Source organism: Numenius arquata, chromosome 10 (genome assembly GCF_964106895.1).
Source record: "Numenius arquata chromosome 10, bNumArq3.hap1.1, whole genome shotgun sequence".
Lineage (NCBI taxonomy): Eukaryota > Metazoa > Chordata > Aves > Charadriiformes > Scolopacidae > Numenius > Numenius arquata.
This window is the reverse complement of record NC_133585.1, coordinates 9,539,913-9,565,652: the sequence shown is the minus strand read 5'-3', so window position 1 is coordinate 9,565,652 and position 25,740 is coordinate 9,539,913. Positions and strand designations below refer to the sequence as shown.

General features: G+C 40.6%; 1 protein-coding gene across 2 annotated transcripts; it reads right to left on the bottom strand.

Annotated features, from left to right (window-relative positions):
- Positions 1 to 505: 505 nt before the first annotated feature.
- On the bottom strand, positions 506 to 24,130 carry ANXA11 (annexin A11). Of its 2 annotated transcripts, XM_074154305.1 has the most exons (16): positions 23,993 to 24,130; positions 22,547 to 22,712; positions 14,735 to 14,795; positions 13,459 to 13,571; positions 12,092 to 12,469; positions 11,470 to 11,557; positions 10,980 to 11,074; positions 10,412 to 10,525; positions 9,179 to 9,269; positions 8,969 to 9,048; positions 8,814 to 8,870; positions 7,847 to 7,940; positions 6,996 to 7,091; positions 4,313 to 4,371; positions 3,599 to 3,721; positions 506 to 1,569 (listed from the first exon to the last, which is right to left on the bottom strand). In XM_074154305.1, exons 3-16 carry the CDS (start codon positions 14,784 to 14,786, stop codon positions 1,510 to 1,512), a joined length of 1,500 nt encoding a protein of 499 aa, XP_074010406.1. In that variant the 5' UTR covers positions 14,787 to 14,795; positions 22,547 to 22,712; positions 23,993 to 24,130; the 3' UTR covers positions 506 to 1,509. The 2 variants fall into 2 exon arrangements, with proteins under 2 accessions (XP_074010406.1, XP_074010404.1); XM_074154303.1 differs by lacking the exon at positions 22,547 to 22,712 and having other exon boundaries at positions 23,993 to 24,114.
- Between the last annotated feature and the right edge of the window lie 1,610 nt (positions 24,131 to 25,740).

Here is a 25,740-nt window from a genome sequence, read left to right as displayed (position 1 = left end):
CCCTGGCAAAGAAGTGGCTGGCTATTGGTGTAAATGAATGAAGATACACTTTCAGCTGAAATTTCCTCTCAAGATATGCCTAGATTGTGAGACAAAACAAGTGTATGGAGTAGAATGGCTTTGGATGGAGTCATATTGCTGCCACTAACTGAACCAGGAGTCCTATCTGCACGTCCCAGTCAGAATTCATAGTCTGGACACACAGTCGCCTTATTCTGGTATCTTCACACTGTTCTCCCTTGCCATAGTGATAATGCAAGCCAGAATTAATTCCAACATCCACCCCCACGACACCCCCATTTTCTTCCATAACAAACACCACCACAACCTCTGCTAGGGAAAAGGGCCTGCCTGACCTTTACAGAATGGTGAGAGAGTGCGTGCGTGTGTGTGTGTGTAATAAGAGGAGTTTGCACATTTTTGATTAACAAGCTATTTTCACTGACTCAGCTCCAAACCTCTTCCCCCACCTTGTACTTTTTTTTTCTTTAAGTGTTTCTATTTTGAAAATGACAAGCTGAAGAGATGTCATCCATGCTAGCAGAGAATAAAAATTCACAGTTCCAAGAGTAAGAGAAATTGCAGCATGCAAAATGAAAATACCGAGCAATAACTACAGATTCCCATATATCATGTACAGACAAATGCTCATCAACAGCACACAAGTCCCAAACTCTTATCAACGCAACCATTTCTGAATAATTCTGTGGATTCAAGCAGAGAACCTCTATGGAAAAGCTAAGTTACATAAACCATGTCATCACTCATATGTAAATCAACATGAACACCAAAAAAAGCATAGTCTGCAAAGAGTTTGAAGATAGACAGCTTTAATTTCACAATCTCTTCTTACATACATATATTTAAGGCACAATCCAAAACCTGAAAACATTAACCATAGAATCTTTACTAATGCCAACGTTACCACTGCCTTGTGACAGTCGCCCTAGCGAGAATGAAATGTGGAACACACCTTCCTTAAAAACGATCAAGGAAAGAAAACAGAACTTGACAAAACTTCTTTAAAACAGTCTTAATCAGACACAAAAACTCAAGGCTGTTCTCTCCATGTATCAAGGAGGAGGCCAGCATGAAACCAACTCTGCATACAACATATATAAAACTTGCATTAAAATGGGACGTAATGTTTATACAAAATAAAACCTTAAATCACACAACTTTGATTTTTGTTCCATAAAACAAACACATCATTTCAGCATAATATAAGCAGAAAAGAAATAATGACCTGTCATTCATGGATTGCTGAGAGTACAATACAGAATCCTGAGCAGATGGCACATAAGCTTGATATTTATATTTTTTTTGGCATTTATTACCCACTATTTTTGAACTAAAGGGAAGATATATATGCAATGTTATCTTTAAAAATTTAATTGCTTTACGAGAAACAGGTCATTACATATTTACTTCTGGAGAAGAAAAAAAAAAGATGCTTTAAAACAAAAACAAGAAAATAGCAGCTTTTTTAAGAAAAGCTCAATGCTCCATTTAGTCATTTCCACCACACAACTTGAGTAGGATTTTCCGGTAGTCGCCTGAAGTATCACCCTGGAAAGAAACCCAGAAAAAGAAAAGTTGAAGACTTGTGCCTTGAAATAGAGGAAAAAGAAGTGTAAGCATCCTAAGCATGACATTAACAACCAAAAGAGAAGAAGCCAGGACTGAAAGAAAGCAGATGTTAACCTCTTAAAAAAAAAAAAAAGTAAATTAAAAACCCTGTTGATTAGAAATCACTCTAATACAAGTACACAGTAAAATCCGCTTCTTCCATAACTGGAGCCAAAAGTATCCATAGCAAATATATTTATTTAACAAACTGAATTTGGTATCCTCATTCAACTACTTACCTAGGAAAAGTTCAATAAAAAAACTCTCACTGAAAAGCTGTCTTCCAGCAAAACGTATGAAAATACAGAAAAATTAAAGCAGAAGTCCTTTTCCTTGCAGTCAATGTAGGTATTTTTCCAGGGGCAGAGAGTGAAAGTTTTACCCTTTATTATGTTGAAACATTAAAAACAATGCCCCGATAGAAGACCTAAGGGTGGGGTTTTTTTCCACAATTAGAGAACTTCTCTTTCATGTTGTGGGCAGTAAAAGTCAGTACGGATGCACACACAAACACGCATTGAAAAGACTGAAATATTTCATGAACAGCAGCAATTAATCACAAAAGGCCCTGCTTGCTGAGTTTTGCCTGGTGCCCTTATGAGTAAAAGCATTCCCTGGGAGCTGCTCATTAACTAGATTTGGTTGATGAGGTTTGCCAGTCCTTTTGACAGAACAGTTTCACCTGGTGCATTTATCTCACCCTTCATTTTCAACTATTACTGAAAACTGCTTTGTTCAGATCATAATTATTACAATAGTAACAAAGAGGCACCTCAAAGATCAGGATAAATCCTGTGCAGGTGTAAAGCACAGTCCACAAAATAGAAAACATTCCTGTTTATATGTGTCCTGAAAGGGAAGAACTACTGCCCACTCACAAAAAAAAAAAAAAAAAAGCAAAAAGAATCAAGAACTTTCTTTCCAAGGATGTTTTCAGCTCTACTTTTACAGAAATAAGAAGTAGAATTTATATGCACACGCATGCCCCATATTTACTGAAACATTAAATGGGTATGGCCTGTTCCTGTTTCTGAATGGTAAAATTATTTTAATGCCAGATCAAAAGAAAAGGGAGCGGGGGTGGAGATACACAGCTTTTCCACCAAAGTCTCACTGTTTGTTACTCACACATTGGTGGATACAGGGCATGTAACTACTGTAGCAGAAGCGCATCTTCACTCCAGAGTTACATGCTTGGAAAAAGCTGCTGCGAGGTGAGCCTCGGGGGCGCATGGGCAGAGTGACCATGCAGTTGCTGGCAGAAGACTCACATTAAGACTTTTTGGCACACACTATCTTCCACTTTCTTTGCAGGATTCCTTCCAAACACCTCCAAGTTGCAATCCCTCAGTGTCAACAGCAGAGGGAATAAGTAAGGGCTTAACAGATTTGGAACCTTCATTACAAGGTAAATGAAAGTGGCACCACTCGCTCTCCTCCAGCTCTTCCTTCCCATCGGCCAGGCATCATCGTGACTGTTGCTACAGCTGTTAACAGCAGTAATACGGTGGATCAACTGCTAAAGAATCTGAAGCTTAGTCTATTTCCAAAATCTTGTACTTACAGGAAAAAAAGGCGGCAATCTTTTAAAAGCATATTAAGAGCTTTAAACTCTTTCAACACACACGAGGTAGAGCACCAACATTACTCAGCTGGAAGACCAAGTGGTTTCTACAAGATCTCATACAGAGATTGAGACAGAGACCAGATTTAAGCCCAGGTCTCTGAAATCCCTCTGGACCGATTTCCCTTTCCTTCCTTGCTTCCTTCCCATCTGTAGCCCATCCAGCCCCCTGCAAAAGCAAATGCAGTCTGTTCTCTGGCGCTTCAGCCTCCAGTCTCCCGACAAATGCAGCAAACCAAACTCAACCAGCCACACTCTGTGGTTAACAGCGATTCAGCATCAGAATCCATGTTCTACTAGCAGAAAGGATGACACGGCAAGGAAAATAAAATCTCCAAGTCTTACAGTGATATCTGTGTAGAGGGATTTGCCATACATCCGCTTGTATTCTGCACGTATATCCAGCAGGTCAACCTCGCTGCGCGATACCATGATTCGAATCAGAGTTCTGTCTTTTGTTCCCGCTCCCTGAAACAAACAAAACAACAATATAAAATACTAATCACGTGTGGAAATGCTAGATGATACAGTACTAGTAAAATAAAATAAAATAAAATAAATCATCACCCCACAAATGGCCACCTGTTTACCAGCATAACCCCATTGATTTCAGTACGCTTGAACAGAATTTGGCCTATCATGCTTTAATAAATTAAATTTACTGGCAGGATACTGACACTCATTTCTCTACACAAGAACAGTAAGGGGAAAAAAAAGGTGGGGGTTGTGAGAGGGACAGGGGGTCAGGGAAGTCTGGTGACTTTAATGGCCTATTTATTTATTTCGGCTTAAAAGACACCAGTTTCAATGCGTCTTAAGCGTATTTTGTGTTTTACCAAGTGAAGACTTTCTTTGTTTAAGGTATGGTTGTATGTATCCCTTGAATGGATCAAATTAGCTCAATTTTTCCAGCCTTTCATAATAATGACCGCATCTCATTAGTCATCTGCCCACTGAAAAACATAACAGCTTCAGCTGAACAATTCATTCCAATGAGCTGCACAAGCATTTTTAAAAAAAACACGCTATAAGTTTATGTATCTTGTCACAGACACGTACCTTCATGGCTTTCTGCAATCTCTCTGCAAAAAAAGCCGGCGTGTTCTTGAGGCACTTAACTGCAAAAAGAAAGTATTCTGTAAATCAGGTGTTCATCCTCAATCTGAACTCTCAGTCATTTTGTGAGTTTACCCTAGATAGTCACATGCTTTAATTTTAAATAAACATACACTTGATCCAATGCAGCTTCCACTCCTTCAGTTAGTCACTGAAATGATTTTTAATCCAAACAGTAGCTGCAATAAAGAACCTACTACACTTCATGACTCAAAGCAAACTTTTCAGTCAGTAGAAACCATGTAGCATGAAGCAGCCATAATGAATCTTTAGGATCTTAATGACCAAATTCTGGGGAAAAAGAGGGGACAGTGAGGGGACAGAAGGCTTGAAGGAACACATAGGCAGTGGTGCTCCCAGCTTTTTCCTACTTTAAGAATTTTTAGGGCAGGCATCTGCAAAGTGAGACAAATTCAAGTCCCGCCCTAGTACAAGTTGGGAAGCCACCTATGATAGAAACTTCACCCTTAAAATTAGTTACACTTTCTATTTTTAGCCACAAAGTTCACCATGACTCCTGAAAAATTATTGGCATGCTTATTTAGTAATGATTGGATTTTATATTTAATTAGCACAGTTCGTTAGAAATCCGAAAGAGCAAAATCTAAATCAAATTACTGTCATGTTTATCAGGATAATTAAAGAATCCTCCAGAAATGGAGAATAAAATAATTAAAGAATTCAAATCTATGTATTGGTCCTATGTTAGTTACAAGTAAACAATCATGCAACCTGTTGCAAACTCCACAGAAAACAAACCACACCTGACTTACATTTTACAGCACAAAAAGTTATGAAAAGCAATCACGTAAAATCAAAACAGAACAAAAGGGGTAAACCTAAATAAGTATTTCACAGCAACGCACATTCTATGTAGGAAAAAGTACTTTTCTGAATAGGAAAATGTAGATGAGAGAGAGCAGCTCACCACACACAACTGTCAATGATACGTATAATACAATTCAAAAACGAATGACAAATGAAATGCGTGTTTCTTTATCACTGTATTTAGCTAAAGCAACACACTTGCACTTTAAGATGCTTGAAGATGTTACTATAAGTTACCAGTTGTACAATCCAGAAAGCTTTAAAGAAAGCAAAATTAAATATTTTCAATTAGAAAACCTTTTTTGCCTGAAAACAAGCTTCACAGAACAAATGATGCTAACATCACTGGCTGATATATATGTGTGTATGTATATACATATATATACATATAAATAAATAAAAAAAACCCAAACAAAAATATCTATTCAATATTCAGTGAATATTAAAATCAATTCTTGCTCAAAAGGCTGTTGACTTGTCTGCAAGCTACGGTCCCAATTCTGAATCTGTACCTACATGGAGACCCAACAAGTGACAGCAAAGCTCCATGAAGTCAAAGGACTGACAGTGCAGTTTCTCTACCCAGGTGATCTTTTCCTACAAACACTGCGAAATATTTCTTTTCACTAAGTTTGGTTTTCTAGCAATACTTTTTGAGGGGACAAATTCTGAATCCTGGAAGAGGTCTGCAAAGGTGTCACACCAACACAGTTGGACCCAGTTTGGGTCATTAAAAGGCCACAATAGTGACAGCTTGGCCAAGCAGAGTAAGAAAAACACAGTTCACATATGCACAAGACAGGAGTGAAAAAATGAAGCTTTTAAAATTGATTCCCATGTTGCAAGATTTTGTTAGAAACCTCCATGAGAAAGAAAATGTGCTGCAGGAGAGCCAAATGTCCTCTCCCATCTTGTTTACAAGTGATGCAAAATACATTTTTCCTATTTATTTCAGTAGGAGGTTTTTTTGGTTTTTGGGGTTTTTTTTCTGTTACATCACTTTCCTGGTCACTACCATATCCAAAACTAAACAACACCACTTTTAAAGCAGCAGCTCTAGATAGCACAGTAAAATCACCGTAATAAACATAAAAAGAAACAGAGATGTAAAGAGGCAGCCTTGTCTAAGAGATGAGACACAAAAGATGAGACAAAAAAAGAAGTCCACATTTTTATCTAGAATAAAATATTCCAAGTAAAACTACTGCCCATCAACTTAAGGCCTTGTCTCAACCTCATGGAAACCAATGACTACCTCCCAAGGGACAATAGTAGACTTGAGGTAAGAGTCTTTACTCTTCAGAAGCAGCGGAGGCACTTAAAGATTTAACAAAGCTGTCGCAAAAGGAAATGTGGAAAAAATAACCCCTTTGCAATCAAATTTAAGTTTTCTTTCTACTAAAAAGAGGTAGAGGAAATTAATTAAAGAGTTAATGCCTACATTTTACTTGATTTCCAAAGCTCTCCCAAATATTCTATTCTTACTGACTCAGCGTACAAGTTCTCATCACTTCTTAAAACAATGCCAAGTACAGTTAATAATTGTCTCCCCACTTTAACACATAAAATACATAAAATTTAAATTCTGTAGCTGCCTGAAGCAAAAGCTTCATCTGTCATTTTGAGGTGAATTAAGTGCCCTGCTTTACTAACCACAAGTGACTACACAGAAAGCTCAACAAAAAAAGCAGAAAACTGGCATTATTACTAAGAAAATCATCCTTCGCTGGAGTCACAAATGCCACCATCCCAGCCACTTGTGGAAAACCAGGAATGAATTTGCTAAGATGACACATACCTACTGCCAGCATGCCCTTTTCCAGGTCTCCAGACATTTCACGACAAATGCTTTTTTCAATGTCCCGGTTACACATCCTCTGGTACTCGCTGAAAACTGTTAATGGAAGAGAAAGATTTCAGGAGTCAGCCCCACAAAACTGGGTGGCACTGGTGCATGCTGGATGGCTTCATGTCAATCACACCTCTCAACTTAATACTACCGTATACTCACACAAGCTTTCATGTCTCAAAGACTAATTCTGTGTTATCAACCACGCTGTTCCATTTAAATGTCAACATACTCCTTCTAGCTTGTCTAGTTCTGTTCTTATTTTTAAAGGGCTAGACTGAGAAACCACTGTAAGGGAAATAGTGAAAATTCATCTAGGAAAGCTTTGGGTGTCAGTAAAATTAAGAACAAAACATTCAGGTTCTCACACACACCCCCATCCTTTCCTCTTTGTATAAAGTGCCTCAACGTGTAGCACATCCCAAAAGTTCTACGTGGTCACTAACATTTCCACCACTATAGAGTGATGTAACACCGAATCACTAACAAGGAAAAGGGGAAGGGAAGGACTGCAAGTGTGTTGTGCACACACAAGCACGCAAAACTGAAACAATTCTAGTTTTTCAATTCTTTTATCAGAGAAACATTTGAACAAGTATGACCTCTACCTGCTCTGGTATTTAAGACAGATGATCATAATGTGCAGCTCTTGTGTACCCTTTCCCTCAGCCTGCTTTTCACTCAGGTATCATTATACCCATTTTACAGGTGGGGGAAATTCAGGCACAGAGCGACGTTGAACGTTATTATCATTACACACAACAGAATGAAGTTACTGTTTATGTAAAGGACACCATTACCTGCTCTGAGGTGGGCTCTGCTTCTTGTGCACAGAATGGCATTGAATTTGGATTCATCGGTTCCCAGACGGTTCTCTCCAGCTGCATATAGCTCCTAAACACAGAAGGGAGTTCACATTTCATTACTCAGAAAGGCAGTCAGGCTGAAAAGATGAGTTACAGATCTGCTTCCTTACAGCCTCTCCTCCCATTGTACTTATTTTTTAGTCTATGTACTGCTGGAAAACAGGAGTAAGCAATAAATAGAAACTAGTTCTAACCTTCCTACAAGAGGCTATGCTTGCAGTCTTCCTAGTTTACTGATGCGTAAGTCCCGGAGCCCCAGATTACTAAAGTGAGGAAAATGGTTTAAAAAGTACCCAAAACCTGTTCTTCCTAACAGGGCTTACATTCAAATTTTTTTCTATGCCTCTAGGTATGTTCTGGGATGTTCTTGTCTTTTGGCTACGGTATACTATGTAGAAAGCTAATTACATTACTATTTATATGACAGTAGTGTGCTGAAATGATCCAAGGTTTTCTCTTTGCTACGTGGTGAAACGGAACACAAAAAAAGTAATGGGGCAAGAGTTACTAGGTCCAAGTGCCTTATTTGTTGCAAAAATACAGAGTTCCTTAAATAACAGGCAAAGGTTAATGCAGGTGTTGAACAGATTAAAATTTAATCCACACGTATATCACCTAAAATCTCTTTGGACCATTCGCTTAATAAGCAGCACAGCGGAGTCACCCAACACCTAGAAAAAAAACCCCAATTATGGACTCTTTTGCCAAGAGCTTCATCTCTGTAATGGAGCTACATGGCTCTAATGTTCTACCAGCACTTTTCGTATCACTTTCATCCACTGAAACGTACATCAGGAGAAGTCACAAGGTTTCCAAAACTAAGAGTGAGCAGAAACCACATAGTCAAATTTCAGCGTATTGACCTGACTACACTTAAAAAGGATGAAGAATTTCTACTGACCTGAACATCTTTTTGGACAAGAGACATGTCAACACTTGTACTTTCATCTCTGTTTCCCTGAAAGAATTTGAAGATACAAAAGTGTTACTGGTTACCCCAACCCTACAAACGCACACACACAAAACCCAAACTCCAAAATTCCATCACGCAAGTACCTGAGAAAGTGAAATTAAAAGCCTCTGAAAGTGTCCAGATGTGTCACTTTTTATTGCTTCCTCCAGAGATTTCTTAAATTCTGGAAGAGACACACAGAGACACGGTCATGAACCATCATACACCCCTACTCATTTCATAAATTCATATTGTCAGTCAGTGATTAAAGAAGAAAAGTAAGAAAATTTTGATGGAACTGTACCAAATCTAACCTGCTTTATAGACTCTGTTGAGCTCCTGAATATGCTCATTACTGCGAGAAGCTAAGATTTCAATGAGACAATTTTCATCTGTGCCAACGCCCTAAAACAAAGCATAAGAAGAAAACACTCTTCAGATTCTCATCTTACTTCTACAACCCAGTATAAAAGAAATGTAACAAAATACAATTCAAAATATAATCTTGTTATAGAAGTCAAAGCAAGTAGTTTAAATGCTACTTAGAACACATTTCCAAGACACAGATATGTATTAAAGATACAAATTGAACAGATAATTAAATATGAAGACAACATTTCATTTTAAAATTTAATCTTTCACACGAGATTTTAAGCATTTTAAGAATCAATTCTCCTCTACCATTAAAGACAATTTTTTTTAATTCTAATACTTAACTTTCACAAACTAATAAATACCAGTTGCAATTACAATACAGCTAGTATTGTTTAATCCTCCTCGCTACTTTAAAATTGTGGCCAAAGAACATGTAAATATACATACTGACTAAGTAATAGAAATATTTATTTCACCTTCACTTAAACACTATCTTGAAATAAAAATGTTTGACCTGTTTTTATTTTAAAAATCTATTTGCTTTAAAGAGAAAGCACACAAAGCTTTAAAGAGAAAGTACACAAAGCTTCCACAATATTTTAGAAAAGGTTCAGCATAGGCTAGGAAAATACACTTTTAAGGTGGTGGTGGGGGAGAGATACAAAGGGAGTACCTGACCAAAATCTTTATGGACCTAGTTTTCTGAACTATCCTTGAGCACTGAGTGTAAACTTAGTGGAAACTCTTAATTTGAGTGGTTTTACAATCAGTTTGCTCACAGCTCAAAGCAAAAACTCAGAAATAAAGGTGCCTCGTGCAGTAGCTGGCTTAGAAGAGAGCCGCCTCAGTGGCTTACTCAAGGCTATGTAATAAATGAACTGCAGAGACCATTAGAACTCAGTTTCTGCCTTTTTTTTGTGTATTTATTTATTAATATATTTTTGTTACAACACAAACCCATTAAATAGTATTTACCTGTATCCTATGGGAATAACATTTCTCAATTTTACTATCCTATACCTCCAAGAACCAGAGTACAGATCAGTCAAACAGTGGGTTGACTATCTGGACAGAGAGGAGGGAATGCAAGTTCAAGTTTTTAAACGACTACCAAAAATTTTATCAGTTCAAGTATGTCCTCTATCTTATAAATTTGTATCTCCTACACAAACCTTTATTGCTTCCTTGATTTCATAAGCATCAAACATGACAGGTGTCTTCATCATTGCTAAGATTGTCCTCTCAAAGTTACCTGATAGTTCAGACTTGAGATCCTTGATCAAATCCTAATGAGAAATAAAAACAAGGACAAAATGCATGAAGACCAAAATTGGCAAATGTAAGCACCAAAAGTGTGTGTGGAGTTCAATCAGAACCCTTTACGCATAAGCACAAATAATATATCTTCAAAGTAAAGCTATTCCCCTTAACAACACTAAAGCCAGCGAACATAACATACTTATCTAGGTAATTAAGGTCCAATTAAATAGACCGCACAGGCCAAAAAGTCAAAGTAACCATTTAGCAGAAAAACTGCTTTATATGTTTCATCTGAAACACTGCATGAAGAAATCAAGAGTGGGTAAAAGCAGAACCCTAAACCGGCTATGAAGGAAGATGTGAATCATCTTCCCCCTTAAGCAACTTCCAATTTTTTTTCCAAACACTAAGTCTTCTGATTTCCAGTGAAGCAATGTAGGGTCTTATTCCCTCTTCCTTCTGTTCTCATGACATATTTACCTTTCCATAAGCTGTTTTGAAGGACAGGATGATCTGCTGCCGTTGTTTGTTTGAACGACTTCCAAGGCAATCGATAATCGCCTGCTCATCAGTTCCTGTACGTGCACACAGACACCCCAGAATGAGCACACACATCATGTGAGGACTCAGCCTTCTGTTTCCATTTGATCCTATCTCTTCTAAACCCAACCAAAGGACACGCATGCCTTGAATTCATCTATGGTATCTCCTCTTGTGTACAACCACAGAACTTCAAGCTTTACTCCCAATCACAAACACAGTAAAAATACAAAAAAACCCAAACAAAATCAAATACCAAACTCATGATGTTGTTTGTGTCTACGTGCATTTCCAATAATTCTTCTGATAACCAAGGATAATCACACGTGAACTAGCCCACTCAGTACACATGTAACAATGGAGATAGGCATTGCTGAAACAGAGCTGCAATTCTACTTTTAACTGAAACGTAAATCCATAGATGGCTCACCGAGTCCCTTCATGGCCTTCCTTAAGACTTCTGCATCCCTCAGAGGGTCAAATCCTGGTGCATCAGTGATTGTGCCTCGGTTTCCATGCTGAAATCAGACCAAGTTGAGTTGCATATTAGTGTTAATCAGTAAAAGACTTGTGTTTTACTACTTAGGAAAGATGATCACTGTCAGCATTTTTCTTTCTGTTAGAAAAGTAACAGAGAAAACTCAAAAAAACCACCACCTTAAACAATTTGTTTTTTTCTATACCCAAATCATGAGAAAATGAAAAGTCAAGAAGGTTTACTGATATTAAATCTGCTGTCCAATTAATTAAGGTTTGACAAAACTGTATATAGAACTGGCAATACTTTGTTGAGTTAGGAAAGGCAAATTTCATTAAATTTGAATTCACATCAAATCTTTCTTCTTGGATAATGTGGTAAAGCAGTATTTGTTTCAAGTCTTAAGAGCCTATATTGCTCGCGTTTAGAAAGGATCCATCTTTCTCTTTAGTCAAACTTCTTTTCATAACTTTCTTTTCAATTTTAGACCAGGTTTACACTTATATACACAAAGAAAACGTAGAGAAAGACATACACAGTCACATATCAAAACAAAAGCACTGAATGCTCTTACTGTTACTGGAGAGACCGTAGACCCTGCAGTTCCTGGGAAAGAGGGCATAGATGGATTCACAGCTGGGCCTGGTGGATAATTTGGCATGGGCTGCTGCCCTGGGTAAGTTGCTGGTGGTTGTCCTGGATAGCCCATAGGCTGCTGACCAGGCGGTGGTGTGGGCTGGCCTGGCACAGGGCCACCTGGGTATCCTGGATAAGCTGGCATTCCTGATGGTGGATTTCCTCCAGGTGGAGGATACCCTCCATAAGAGGGCTGTTGTCCTGATGGAGGTTGCCCAAAGCCACCTGGAGGGACTGGAGGATAACCCCCAGGGGTTGAAGGATACATGCCCTGTGGTACGTTTGCCCCTGCAAAGGTCCCTGCCAGGTTGGATGCCTGCAATGACAGCCAATAAAGCAGGAGACGGGAAGATGTACAGTTGAGTTTCAATAATGTGGTTAGCACACAACACCCAACCTCCCTCCCCACCAAAACAAATCAGTAGTTCTGCATCCGCAAAAGTACTTTGCAATAATCAAGTCTTACTAGCAAGCAAAACGGAAAAAAAATCTGTATTCAGTTGACTCTTGAGGAAGCAGAAGAACTGACATTTGATGATTGCAGTGTTCTGAGAGCTGCTGTGGATACTGCTGTGTGCACCCTACATAGTTTGTTGCTCATTTTGACTGCTGGCTGTGAAATCACTTCATTTAATCATTGCCTCCAAATGGTATCTATAATGCAAATGTCTTCCTACAAACTGTGCATTCGTTACGCAGCATAACGTATTACTGAAGACTAAGTTGTCAGAAGCGTCACTCACTTCTGCTTTACGCCAAAAAAAAAAAAAAAGTCACATTGAAATGTCTGCATTTTCTTCAATCAATCTAAAAGGTTTTTACTGCCACCTGTCAAACACCAGTGCTTATAAGAGACAGCTGATCCCATATTCTTTTCAGGGATGAGTCACTGATACTTCAAATTGCATAGCCTTGTTCCTTATTCAGACTGGCCAAAATCCGGGTAATAGGCAAAATCTGACCTGTGTTTGCCAATGGGAATATACTAACAGTGGATACTCACTGTTAATAGCCTTTTCCCCTACTCCTCGGCACAGCAAAAGCCAAGTTATATTACTTTTATGTCCATGACTTGTGAAGTTAGGCTCTTAAATCAACATTTAACTAGTAGACTTCTTTTCTAAAATAAGGAATGGCTTGCACTAACCATTTTCTTCAATAGATGATATTGAATGCTGAATACCTAAACAGACTAGACATAAAGGCACAGAGCTCAAGCGATAAACTTCTCAGTGGCAATGCCAGAAACACACCTTTGCACTTAAGGAAGTCACATTAAAACACATTAAATGAAATCAAACTCACCATTCCAGCCATGTAGTTGGGATTGAACTGATTGGCATAGCCAGCCACGTTTTCTAGACCAATTGGAGGTGGATTTGAAGGTGGATAGGCAGCACCACCCCAAGGACTGCTACCTGAAATCAAACACAGCTGTGCTGAAAGAAGAAACTACACCTTTTTTACCTTACTTTTTACTACTTACATTTCTAAAGTAATGTCTGTTCAACACTAGCAGTTTGGGAGAAGGAGAATCACCTGAAGAGGTGCAAGGTAGCAGTGCAATTATGATATAAAGAGAAGCCTCACTGGGTATTTCTAATCACGTTAGTTATCGTTGAATCCGTAAGTTCTCATTTAAAACAACTCTAAACGTATTTGAAGATTAACACTCAAGAGTTAATACTGTAAACACCGTATTTTGACTAGAGAGTAGCTTCTCTTAAATTAGAAAGTTGTCTGGGTATTCCAGTAAGAAGACGTCAATTCCTTTTAAGCTGCTAATTTGAGAGATACATACAGAGAATGACACGCTACACTCACAGATACCCAAGTCACAAAACTTGGCTGCACACAGCAGTAGAGTCTTGTCTGCACAGCAGTGTAACTAAGCCAGAATATCCTGCTGAGAAACAGGATTTATCCTCCCAGGCTAGTTTGGCTTCTTACTGTATACTGCTTCCCCTTCCCGAGTTAAACTTGCCTAACTCCACATTTCACCATACCCATATGATTCCAGCCCTTTCTACCAACAATACTAACAGCTGTAAAGTTCATTACCAACAACTATATAGTTCACCCTGATACCAAGCAGTAGTTACATATTTCATAAACTTTATATTATTATAATTTATATCCTTTTTAACAGCCCTTCCATATACAACCATCTGCCTAAGAACAGCGAATTAGAGATAACATCACAATTAAAGCCTGAATTTTCGTGGGATAGGGTTTTGTGTGACTGATTTCTCCCTATACTCATTTTTCTCACCAGTTGCCTTTAAGACTCAGTACTAACAGGACACTTTGACATTTATTGATTTTGGTCAAGTTATGACCATCTTCTAGTGCTGTGTACCTTGAGATAAATGGAAATGGACCTTACTGGCACATGGTAGAGTACCCATATTATATAAATCAGAATCCCCAACCAAGATAAAATAGGACTTAAGCAGAGAGCACAGAAAGCTTCAGTGACTTAAGAAAACCCTCTGTGGTCTTAGTCTCTGTCCATGCCACCTTTCCACTCCAGACAGGACCACCACTGCCATTTAATGTTTACTTTATCTAAACAACTTACCTGGGGCTGCTGGTGGATATCCACCTGCTGGGGGGTAGCCAGGGTAACTCATTGCAAAGACCTGAAAAGTATGCATGACAGTTATTTTCTGCAGTGCTTCACTAATTACACTACATAAAATTAACAGGCAACATGTTTGCAGTAGCAAGTTACCAAAATTCAGACATGGACTGTGCAAGTCGCACAGACTTTTCCCTGGGAAACCTCTTCCCAATTCCTTTTGCTGGACCAATAAACATGTTCAGACATCTAAGCAGTTGTAGAGTCACTTCTCAGACTATTTCTCTTATTCATTTCAGTTACTACTTACTGTTCACTTTGTCTATTATGTTGTTAAGGATGTATTACTTGAAAATGCTTAACTTCATTGTGCTATTAAAGCCTACAGAAGTTTGCAACCTATACAGAACAGTCTCATTAATCACGAGTAGAACATCACCTGACAAAGAAGCTGCATCTTCAGATGAATAATCAAATGAGAAGTGTTAGAAGGCATTTAAATGCAAACATCTGCACAAGTGCAAGGTCAGAGTAAGAAGGGGAAGGGATACACTTCATGCTTACAGCATTGCCATAAAATATGAAGCCTTTACCGAAAGGATAAGATCACTAGAACAAATTGGATCTCTCAAAGTTGGTAGTGCCTCTGTCAGCACAGAAGTACACAAAGTCATTAGGTGTCCAACAGAAGTGGAGGTCAAACAAGAAGGATAGCTAAATGAAGGACAAAATGAAAATTACTTTCCAGAATATAGAAAGCCATATTATAAAAGGAACAACTAGCAGGAAGAACAGTAAAAGTAACTCAAGGAGGTTGTTCCAGATGAAGAAAACATCCACAATCAGTCTTAACTTTTTCAAGGTTATTTTTAGTGACAATTCCCAGTCTATTTTTAAACTGCTGTGCAAACAGTATCCCTTTGCTTTCCTCCTCCTCTGTCCCCTAACGTGTACCTTTTGCATCTGGCTTGTTTTGCTGTGTTTTGGATTTCAGCTGCGGAGTTTGGGTTTGGGTTTGTTTTGGGTTGGGGGGTGTGTGTGTGTGCTGTTTCTGTGGGTTTGTTTTCATTTTGCATAATCATGTTAACTTCCCTTTCTGGTTTGCATGGTTCTCTTGCACAGCAACAGTGGAATGGAAAAATACTTTCTTTTTTTTTTTTTTTTTAAAGAAAATACAATTAGGGAATCTTCAATTTATTTAAAAACTGTTTGGACTTCATGCTGCATGTACTCACTTAAATTTAAACAGAGATAAATGAACTAGCAGAAATTGCAATGAACAGAGCAGACTAAAAGTTATAACCCTGCCTTAGCTCTACTCCCATGTGTAGTGTGTCTAACAGACTTAAGAAATAAGCAAACACAGTTTCTTAGCATTAGAAAGAGCCTGTTTACCAGTAAATCTACAAGGGATGCCTTTAACTGGGAAAAAAAAAGAAGTTTCCGTGCAGGCAAATTTAAATACTGCCCTTCCATTTGTGCCATTTGTCCATTCTCCATCCCCTCTACAAACACAAGTGGAAGGGGGGGGGGGGCAGTCAGCCAGGGGTATAACCATTACCCCACCATTACCCTCTTTCGATGAGTGTAGCAGAGGTAGCAATTCACCCAGCTCCATGCCTGAGGAGACCAAGCAGGACGCACAGCTGGGAAACTTGCTGACATTTTACAGCATCAGGCTGTAAATGAGTAAACTGTGAATCAATCACAAATGGCTGGATTTAAACCTCAAGAAAGGTCCAGGGAAGTCAAAGCCACCCACAACCATCATGGCCCAATTCTGCACATTCAATTGTAAAAACAGACTATAGATGAGATAAGATGACACCGCTCATGACCTTGAAGGACAAAGGCTCATAGAAATTTTTCCATCATACCAGATGCTTATGTTGGTCTCCATAACCCGATAAATATTTTTTCCACGTTCCCTTCGGCCTTAGTTTCCAATGAAATCTTTCACTGCAGTGCTATCTAGGAGTTTTGGAAGCACTTAAATCTCAAGGCTACTACAGCTGAAAAGACAACAAGCTTTTGATTATACAAGCACTTCTCTACATGACTAAGCTCTATGTAATTTTTCACTTCATATGCAAACATGGTGTGTAAGACCTACAGCACAGATCTGGCATACAATTACTGTGCAATAGACACAAAGGAGCACAAACTCCACACTCAGCAGTCAGCAGGGAGATCAAGTTTATTTTTCCAGGTGTGCCCAATGCACATCCTATGTTAAGATTTCGTTCCTATCCGTGTCCCTTTTTAGTGCTAGAAGCTAAATCTTGGAAAAGGGTCTCTCATAATCATCCCTGCAATTCAGCAAAACAATGGATTTTTACTTTTGAATATTCCCTGACGCTACATAAAGCGCATAAAGGTATAGCAGCAGCTGCGTGGGAGCTTTTTCAATGCTCTGCAATGTTCTAGCCTGAACATCCTCAAAATGCCACCACACTTCACTGCAACTTTACAGAACTTGATAAAGCCAAACAGTTTAGTAAAGGAGGTTATAAATTCAGGTTATAAAACCCACCCCAAAAGCACTTGCAAGATATTGCTATCCCAAGGAAACCGTAACCGCTGGAGGCAATGCCTGCTGCTACCCATAGGACGACTGTTAAGACCCCAAGCTCACGAGGACAAAAGGCAAAAATTCAACATTCCTGATAAGAGCTGAAAGCAAAACACATACTCTCCTCCTCCGCTGGAAAAAGAGCAGACAGCTTCCTCCCTCCTGGCACTTTGCCATGCTCCCAACAGCCTGCGCAGGGGCCTGCTCCATTGCTGGGGGGAGCTGCCAGGCCCCAGCCCCAGGTTGGGAGGATGGAGGTAGGTGGTGGCAGGGGAGACGCGCAGCCCCCTGCCAGCTCCGCTCTGCTGCTGCCTCTGGGCACAGGTACGGGTGTACGGGAGGGGAGAGGCACAAAATAAAATAAAAAAAAAATTAAAAAATCAAGAGAAGGCAGCCTGGCACTTCAGAGCCTCACTACACGAGTAATGGGCTTAACGTAATAAAACTAAACTAAACTAACTAACTAAATAAACTAAACTAAACTAAAACATGGTACTAAAATAAAAAAGAATAATTATTACTCAAGTCACTCAGAAAAACAAACAAAGAAACCCACAACTCAGATTCTTAGCATGCATACTGCTTGTTAGTCAACGCATATATTTTTTATATACAAATTATTACAACACTGAAATGAATATCCTTTCCCCTTCATGTGCACCCATTATTTATTTATTTACATGTAAATACACATGTAAATATAATAGTGACAGGACAGTCCCAAAAAATGATAAGATGCCTTCTCAATAAAGTGTTAGGTATAAATTTAAAGCAAAAAGGATTGCGGGTTCTTTTTTTTGTGGTAGAAGGTGGGCGGCAGTGGGACATGCACTGCTTTTCTTTGCAGGGTTGTTTGATTGCTTTTAATCCCATTTAAAACTTTCCTTTCAAATTGAAAAAAAAAATTAAAAGAGCCTTTTGGCAATTAATGCTGAAGTTGAGAAATAATGGCTAACTTCATTAGCAATCTGAAAAAAATGTTACTATGTATATAAAAATATTCCACTTGCTTCTTTCAAACACTGCATTTATCCAGGGCTTTTCCAAGGGGAAATTTTCCCACACTGGTTTGATTCCAGACAAACCAGATCCACAGACACCAACTTCTCATGCTCAAAAACTTCCCTGATCACCACTTTTTCCATACTTCACTGACTCTCTGTTGGCCATTTCTCTAACTTTGCAAATATTTACCCAAGTTAACTTTCCCAACCATTCCCACAACCTTGTCTCCATTTCATCTTTTAAGCCCATCTTCCCAAATTTCTTCTGCTACATCCACAACTTCTTACTAAAATTGTTAGTGATGAGCAGCACTTGCCTGCTGACAAGAAAGTGGTGACCGTAGGCCAGGGAACAGGAGATGCTGAAGTCCACCCTGCTACACAAATACTGTGTGGGAGGGTACAGGAACAGCAAGGTCTGTGTTTGCTCAGCCATAAAAGGCGTAGTGCATAAAAAGAAGAAAAAAATCCAAACAAACAAAACCACACACGGAAAGAGGGAGTGCCCTGAAGGAAATAAAGAACGAATACTGTTAAGGTCCTCTCTCATTCCCAGTGTTCACCCTGGAGCTCACCTCAAAACTCTAAAAAAAGATCTGAGGTTTTGCTCTCGTGGTGAACATTGCTATCTCAATTCACATTGCAGGCATCAACCGCTCAGGCTCCCGAGCGTTTTCCTGCTGCTTTAGCAAAACTAAGAGGGAACAGACCTGTTCATAAAAGATTAAATCTGTGGGGAATCTTAAAAATACACTCCCCTCTAAGCCACAGCACAGCAGAAAAGGACTGCAACTGGAGATATTTATAACAAAAATGCAAGTTACACAATGGTTGCAGAAGTAAGGAATACAATTTTAAGGCTGCCAGAAAACTTCTGTTTCAAGGTGCAATAGAAATAAGCTCAGCAACTACATTCACGCCCATTACTGGAATTTATTTAGTGGCTGCTGTTCAGGCTCCAGCTATGCCAAGGTCCAGTAATTTGAAGGCAAAAAAGGATTAAAAGATCATGACCTATATTTGTTCAAAATAATTTGTTTAATTATGCCCATTTCCCAGGGAACACTGAGTAAAGTTAAACCCTTGGCCTTTACTCCTCCTCCAGGTTAATTACCAGGATGCAGTACAAAAGGCTGCCTAAAGCTATAAATTGCAGAACTCCCCTGTGTAGAAAGCAGAACCTGCTCTGAGACTGATCCCCGATTATGAAACCATCAGGGCAGAATTTATCACCTTACAATATGCTGTGGATTTTTATCAGAGGTGAACTGAGGCATCCACCACCGCACTTTTGCAAGACAGGGACGAGCCAAAGTCAGCATCATACTTGCTAAGTGCTGCTTTACCAGCCTGAGCAAGATTTATCTTTGACTTACGCACTGCAGCATAGAAGTTTATCTCTCCTATACCAGGGGTAACATTCTTCATCCTGACAGACAAAAACTCCTGCAATTTGGTTTTCCATGAAGTCTTCTGTGTATACGACTCCCTGTTGGGGCGTTGGGCCTTCCTTTCACTGTGAAAAAACTAATTTAATACAATCGTTCCCCTTCCAACAAAGCTTAATGCATCTGAGTTCATGCCAGCAAAAACTCAGGAAACCTCTTTTACCCAGAACTCCTCATCCATAGTTTGCCTTTAGGAACCTTTTCAGCTCATAATCCAAAATGTATATTTAAAGAGTACTAACACACCATCCACGTCCTACAAAAAGATGCTTCCTTAAAAAAAACAAAACCCGCAACTCTGAATAGATAGCGAAACAGAAACACAAGGTAATTGTGTCATGGATTGTAGCAAAAAGTACAAATACTCACACTGCAATTCTCAAGCCTCTAGCAATGAGAAGTTAAATTTTAAAACCACTGTTCATAATTTAAATTACATATAAGATTAGCCTGCTTCAAATATTTTATACTGTTAAGCACTACTTGAAGAGCCATTTGAACAGCATTAGAAACACTTCATGTGATAAAGAAATGCGTGCGAATATATCACCAAGGTAAGATTCTCCAAGATAGTGAAACAATTGCTTTGATGGTACCTGCACTAGTACAAATTTGGTATTTCACAGAATAATTTAGGTTAGAAGGGATCTCCGAGAGCATCTAGGCCACAAAGAATTTCCCAAATGATTCCCCTACACCTAGTACCTTTTACCGCTTGCTTTTATTGGCTAGTGAGAAAACAAAACAAAACTGACACCACAATTCAAATAAGACCTCAGAAGCCTGCAAAGGATAATGCTGATGTAACAGGCAACTCAACCGCTTCATGAAAAAGTTCTTTAAACACCTAGTAACAATTACCAGCATCTGTCATGTCACAGGAGCAAACAGGGACCAAAAGCTCCAATAACCAGCCCCCTTATCTCCTTCATGAGACCAGCTCGTACCAGTTTGAGGGTCCTCTCCTCTCACTGGTACACCTCCTTGACAGCTCAAGACCCATGTCCTTCACAGAGGGTCAATTTTGAATGGGCAAATAAACCAACCTGCTAGCAGAACTGGGACCGCCAGGGATGTGACACTGTTTACCAGCACTGAATCACAGAGATGACAAGTGGTTGAACAGAGAGAAACGTAACTTCTGTGCTTGATTTTATGGGCCTTTTTCTTAAGGGTCCAAAGAGCGGACAATGGGGGAGAGGCAGAAAGGTTGTATAACGTTACCACTCAGCGGCAGCATTTCATCGTCGTGAGGATCCTGCTTACACACCTAAACATATATTCCCCCAGCATATGGTTTCATTCAGTATCTGTGACTTTTCTAGGAAGATCACAGACCATTTTGGGTTTCCATATATGTCCCTACATAAAGCTGCACAGGCTCTTGAGATCCAAGTCCAGCAAAAACAAGAGTTAATTCCGGGAGGCCAACTTCACTTTGGCTTCCTACTCTGCCCTGATCCAAGTGTTTCCTTTTGTAGCACACTCTTGCAATGTTCTCTTTGGAATATTTACAATACAGACAGTCAAAATATATATGACAACACAGATAAAGACACTTTCTCAACAACACAATAAGAAAGAAATAATACCAAAATAGGTTTATGAGATGTTTGAAGAAATAATAGAATGAGGTTATTCTACTTCAAACTCGTAACTTGTCATATAAAATCATTTGTTGCAAAAAACAGTCATGCTATAAATAGTCTCAATTATGTTCTCAACTGACTAATGCCTCAGGGATTTATACTCATCTATTTTAAGTTCTACCACGCAATAACAACTTTTTACATCATCAGTGCAAGTCAGTATAGGTAACTACTAATTACTCCATTTCACAAAGTACACTCTGTGTGTGAAGTCCTATAGAACTAAAGAATAGTGTAACGTTCAGCACTCTAGAACAATTAGTAGAAAAATGCCTAATTGTTCATTTCACATTTCAAGGTAGCAGACATAAATGTATGAAATAAACAAAAGAAGCTACATTGGTGCTATTAGTTGTATAGTTCATTCAAGGAAAGCTTCTAATTACAATTTCAAGCTGACAGAGAAGTTCCTATGGATGATTACACAGAGCCTTGGCTAAAAATAAATTAAACTTTCGATTTGTTCAAAAGCCCTGCTATTTCCGTAGCCACCATTAAACCACATGCTCTTTTTGATTACATCTCTGCTTTAACTATAGCTTCCTTTTTTTAATTGCTAGATCGCTATCATAGAACTAAGATAGGCTCTATCTTAGCTCTGATTAATGCAATGTTATTGAACAGACCCCCCCTGGATGTTCCAATTACTGAAACTTGCTGGAGGTCTAGGAAGCAGCATCCCCTGCAGCCTTCAAACCAGAAAGACTTCTTGGCTTGACTTTTTGTAGATCAGGATTATGTATTTTAAGTTGTTATCTAACACTACAGTCTTTACAATGTTTTTTCTTTAATATACTGCTCTGACTACATAAATACCTCCATGAAACATCTCCATCTTACTGTGGTCTGATTATATCTTTCAGTGGCTTCTGACATTTCACAGGATTTCCAGCCTGACGATTCAAAACTTCTGGGGACTATAGAGAACAAGCTAAAGAAGGGATGTAGCATATGAACAAAGGTGATGACTACTCCGGGAGTTATAAATCCAGATTGACGGAGAAGTTTCGTCTCCTAACTTCATACGAAAGTCAGGCAAGAGAAAGGTACATAAATATCGTTGTTGACATAGACATAAAATCATTAGGCCCTTAAAAATCTTGCTGAATCTGTATTACATAAAGTATACCATATCATACCGAGTGCTTTGGGGGCGGGAGGGGAAGAAGTCACAAGAGTAGCTACAAAGGCACTTTCAGGAAGACAAAATTCAGCAGAAACCTGGCGGAGACGGAGCCACAGACAAAACTGGAAGCAATGCCCATCAGTGGGAGGAGAGCGGTCCGCGTGACTCTTACAGCAGCTCTAAAAACAGGAAATTATAGAAATAGCCAAGCTGTGGGGAAAGCTCACGCAACTCAAGCTTCGTAGCAGCCATACACTAGTACTGGTTTTGTACCGTTTCTGATGTCACTCTACGTGCTCCCACTGACTCACTCGACAGAAAATACTGTGCTGGGGGTGTCACGGAATGAACCCCCACCTCCAACAGCAGCTGGGCTTTTAAATGCATAAACCCTACTACTTAGCTCCTTCATCAAAACACACTGCGCCAGCACTTTTCCCTCTCGTCAGTCTGTTTTCTCTCCACACCTTCACCTCAGCCTTTCTGCCCCAGTGCATCTGTCCCCATTTCTGGCTGAGCTGCTTTCCCTGTTCCTGCCGCTCCCTTCAGGCGGCTTTTCCCTCAACGGCTCCTCCTTATCAGGAAGGGCCTTCCAGGAATTACCATTAATCTGATAAACAAGGAAAAACTATCACAAGAAGATACCACCCACGGCCCAGTCTCTCTTCTGCAGAAGCAGGACGGGGACAGGGAGGAACTCTGCTTTTCTCAATATTGAGATGTTTATGCCGTTTCCTGTCTTACACCCGGCTAAGGTACAGCAAGAGTTAAAAGAGTTTCGGTTTTAAGATGCTTTAAGTACACGTAGGAAAAACTAAAGTACATTACAAGCAGTCTGTAGAAAGGAATGTTTGGTGAAAAAAAAAAGAAGAAGGGTTGTGTAACGGCTCTGACGACTCCCATCTTAGGCTTCTTTCTCTTCTTAACCACGCACATCGAAATTAGAAGTTCCAGATAAACTGAGGATAGAGGCGAGGGACTGAACTGCAGCTACAAGAGCAAAACGCGTATTCTCCTCTGAAACCACCTCATTTGCCTAAGAAACAAGAGCAGCTTTCTACCAACAGCGGAGCTGCTGCGGGCCCCGACCTCCCCCCTACACCAGACCCCAGGCCACTGTCTGTCACCCGGGGCCGAAGCCTGTCACCCCGGACCGGTGTCACCTCGCGCCGTCACCCCAGGCCGGTGTCACCCCAAGCCCCCAGGCCGCTGCCTGTCACCCCGGACCAGTGCCACCCCAAGCCCCCAGGCCGCTGTCTGTCACCCCGGACCAGTGCCACCCCAAGCTCCCAGGCCTCTGCCTGTCACCCCGGGCCGGTGTCACCCCGAGGCGCCACGGCTCCTGCCGCTCCGTCCAGGCGGGCACAAGCACCGCGTCACCCCGGGGACACCGGCCCGGCCCCGCGGCAGACGGCGGCACTCGCCCCTCGCCCCGTCCCGCCGCGACAGTCGCACCTACCGCGGGTCCTCGGGAGCCGCTGCAGCCGCCGCCCCTCCTGACGGCTGGGTGGCGCTGGGAGGTGACGGCGGGGACCGGCCGGAGGAGGAGCCGCTGTGCCCGCGGCTCCTTCCGCCCGCCCCGCCGCCGGCCGGGGGCGGGGAGAGGCCGGCCGATGGAAAACGTGAGGCGAGCGTGGGGCGGGCCGGAACGCCCGCTGTCCCGGGCGGCGGGGGAGCGCCCAGCTCCGGCGCCGTGGCCGCGAGGGGGCCGGCGTTCCCCGGCGAGCCGCCCTGAGAGGGGCCGCGGCCTGCGCAGCCCGGGGGAGGCCCGCGGCGGGGCGGCGGGGGCGGCTGCGGGCTGCGAACAGGTTGGGGAGTTCCACAGAACAGGTTTGGCAAAAAGGCGATTTCCAGCGAGAGGTCCGTTTCATAAAAAAAACCAAAAAAACAAAGTAACGACCAAAAAAAAAAAAAAAAAAAAAAACCACACCAACAAACCACACCACAAAAACCCAAACAGGAAAAAAAAGTGACTCCACCCGTCAGCTGGGGGGCCTGGGCTTTGCTCTGCCACGCACCGGGTCCTGAGGGACCGGTGACATGGGCACAGCAGAACCGAACCAAGGAAGTTACCGACCAAGTCAAGGTCATAAGCGTTCGGATTTAAACCCAGAAACTGATTGCTTTCACCAGGAGTTCATAAAACATTCAGAAAACATGTTTTCCAGGCAAGGTGGGACAGAACCCCTCCGTCTTGTTGCCTACAATACACATTTCCTTCCGTAAAATTCTGCAAAAATTTTAGAGGAAGGAGATTTTTCATGTTGACCTTTTCTGGTACAAGCAGCGCCAGCTGAACGCTTCGATAAACGTCCTTTTTCCTACATGCATTCCTTAAAGATGAGTGAAGTTGCTCACACATGGAAGCATTTAGAGAGACAAAACAAAATAATAAAAATGAAAAATAAAAAGGCCTGGCATTTTCCAATTAAATTTTTTTTGCCAAGACACTCATCAAAATAACATTGCTGACTGAATCACAGCATTATACAACTTGGGCGGGGAATAAACTCCTCTTTGCAGCTGGGACTTTTGTGAACAGGGTCTCAGAACCTCCTTTCCAATGCTTGTTTCCCTCATTCCTATGCTTTATAACAGGCAATTTCATTTAGAACTAAAAATTTAAATGGATGTGTTCACGCTTCTTGAAGCGACTATCCTGTTCACCCACCAATTCCTTTCAGTGCAGGGGCTGGTTTTTTTCTCCCCCATACAGCTTCAACATCGCTTAAATAAAATATCTATGATGGAACTAAAGAAAATAAATCCTTTTTTTTTTTTTCCTCTCATCAAAATTTTAACTGACACACAGAGGCCACGGCTGCACACATGGGAGAAAGCTAAACTTAGTCCAAAGCAGGTGAATGCTTACATTTCAATTTAAGAACCGTTTACTGTGGTTTAATATAAATTATAAGTTTATTCCCAGCTGGTCTTAAGCCTCTCTGATAAAGACATTTCTGATTAGTAGGCAAAGCTAAACACCAGCACAGGTTTTGATGCAGAGCCTAGTCTGACGTTCACTGTGCAGGCAGATGGGAAAATGAAGATGTGCTCGGCGTAGCTGCCGTGCCAAGAAGGCCAGGGATCACTGTGCTCTCAGCACGCTGGTAGAGCTCCATGTGGGAGTTGACTTATCCGACCTGTGCCAGACGAAAGCGGCCACATTAGCTTTAACAGGACAGTTTTGTTAAGCAGAGTAATTTT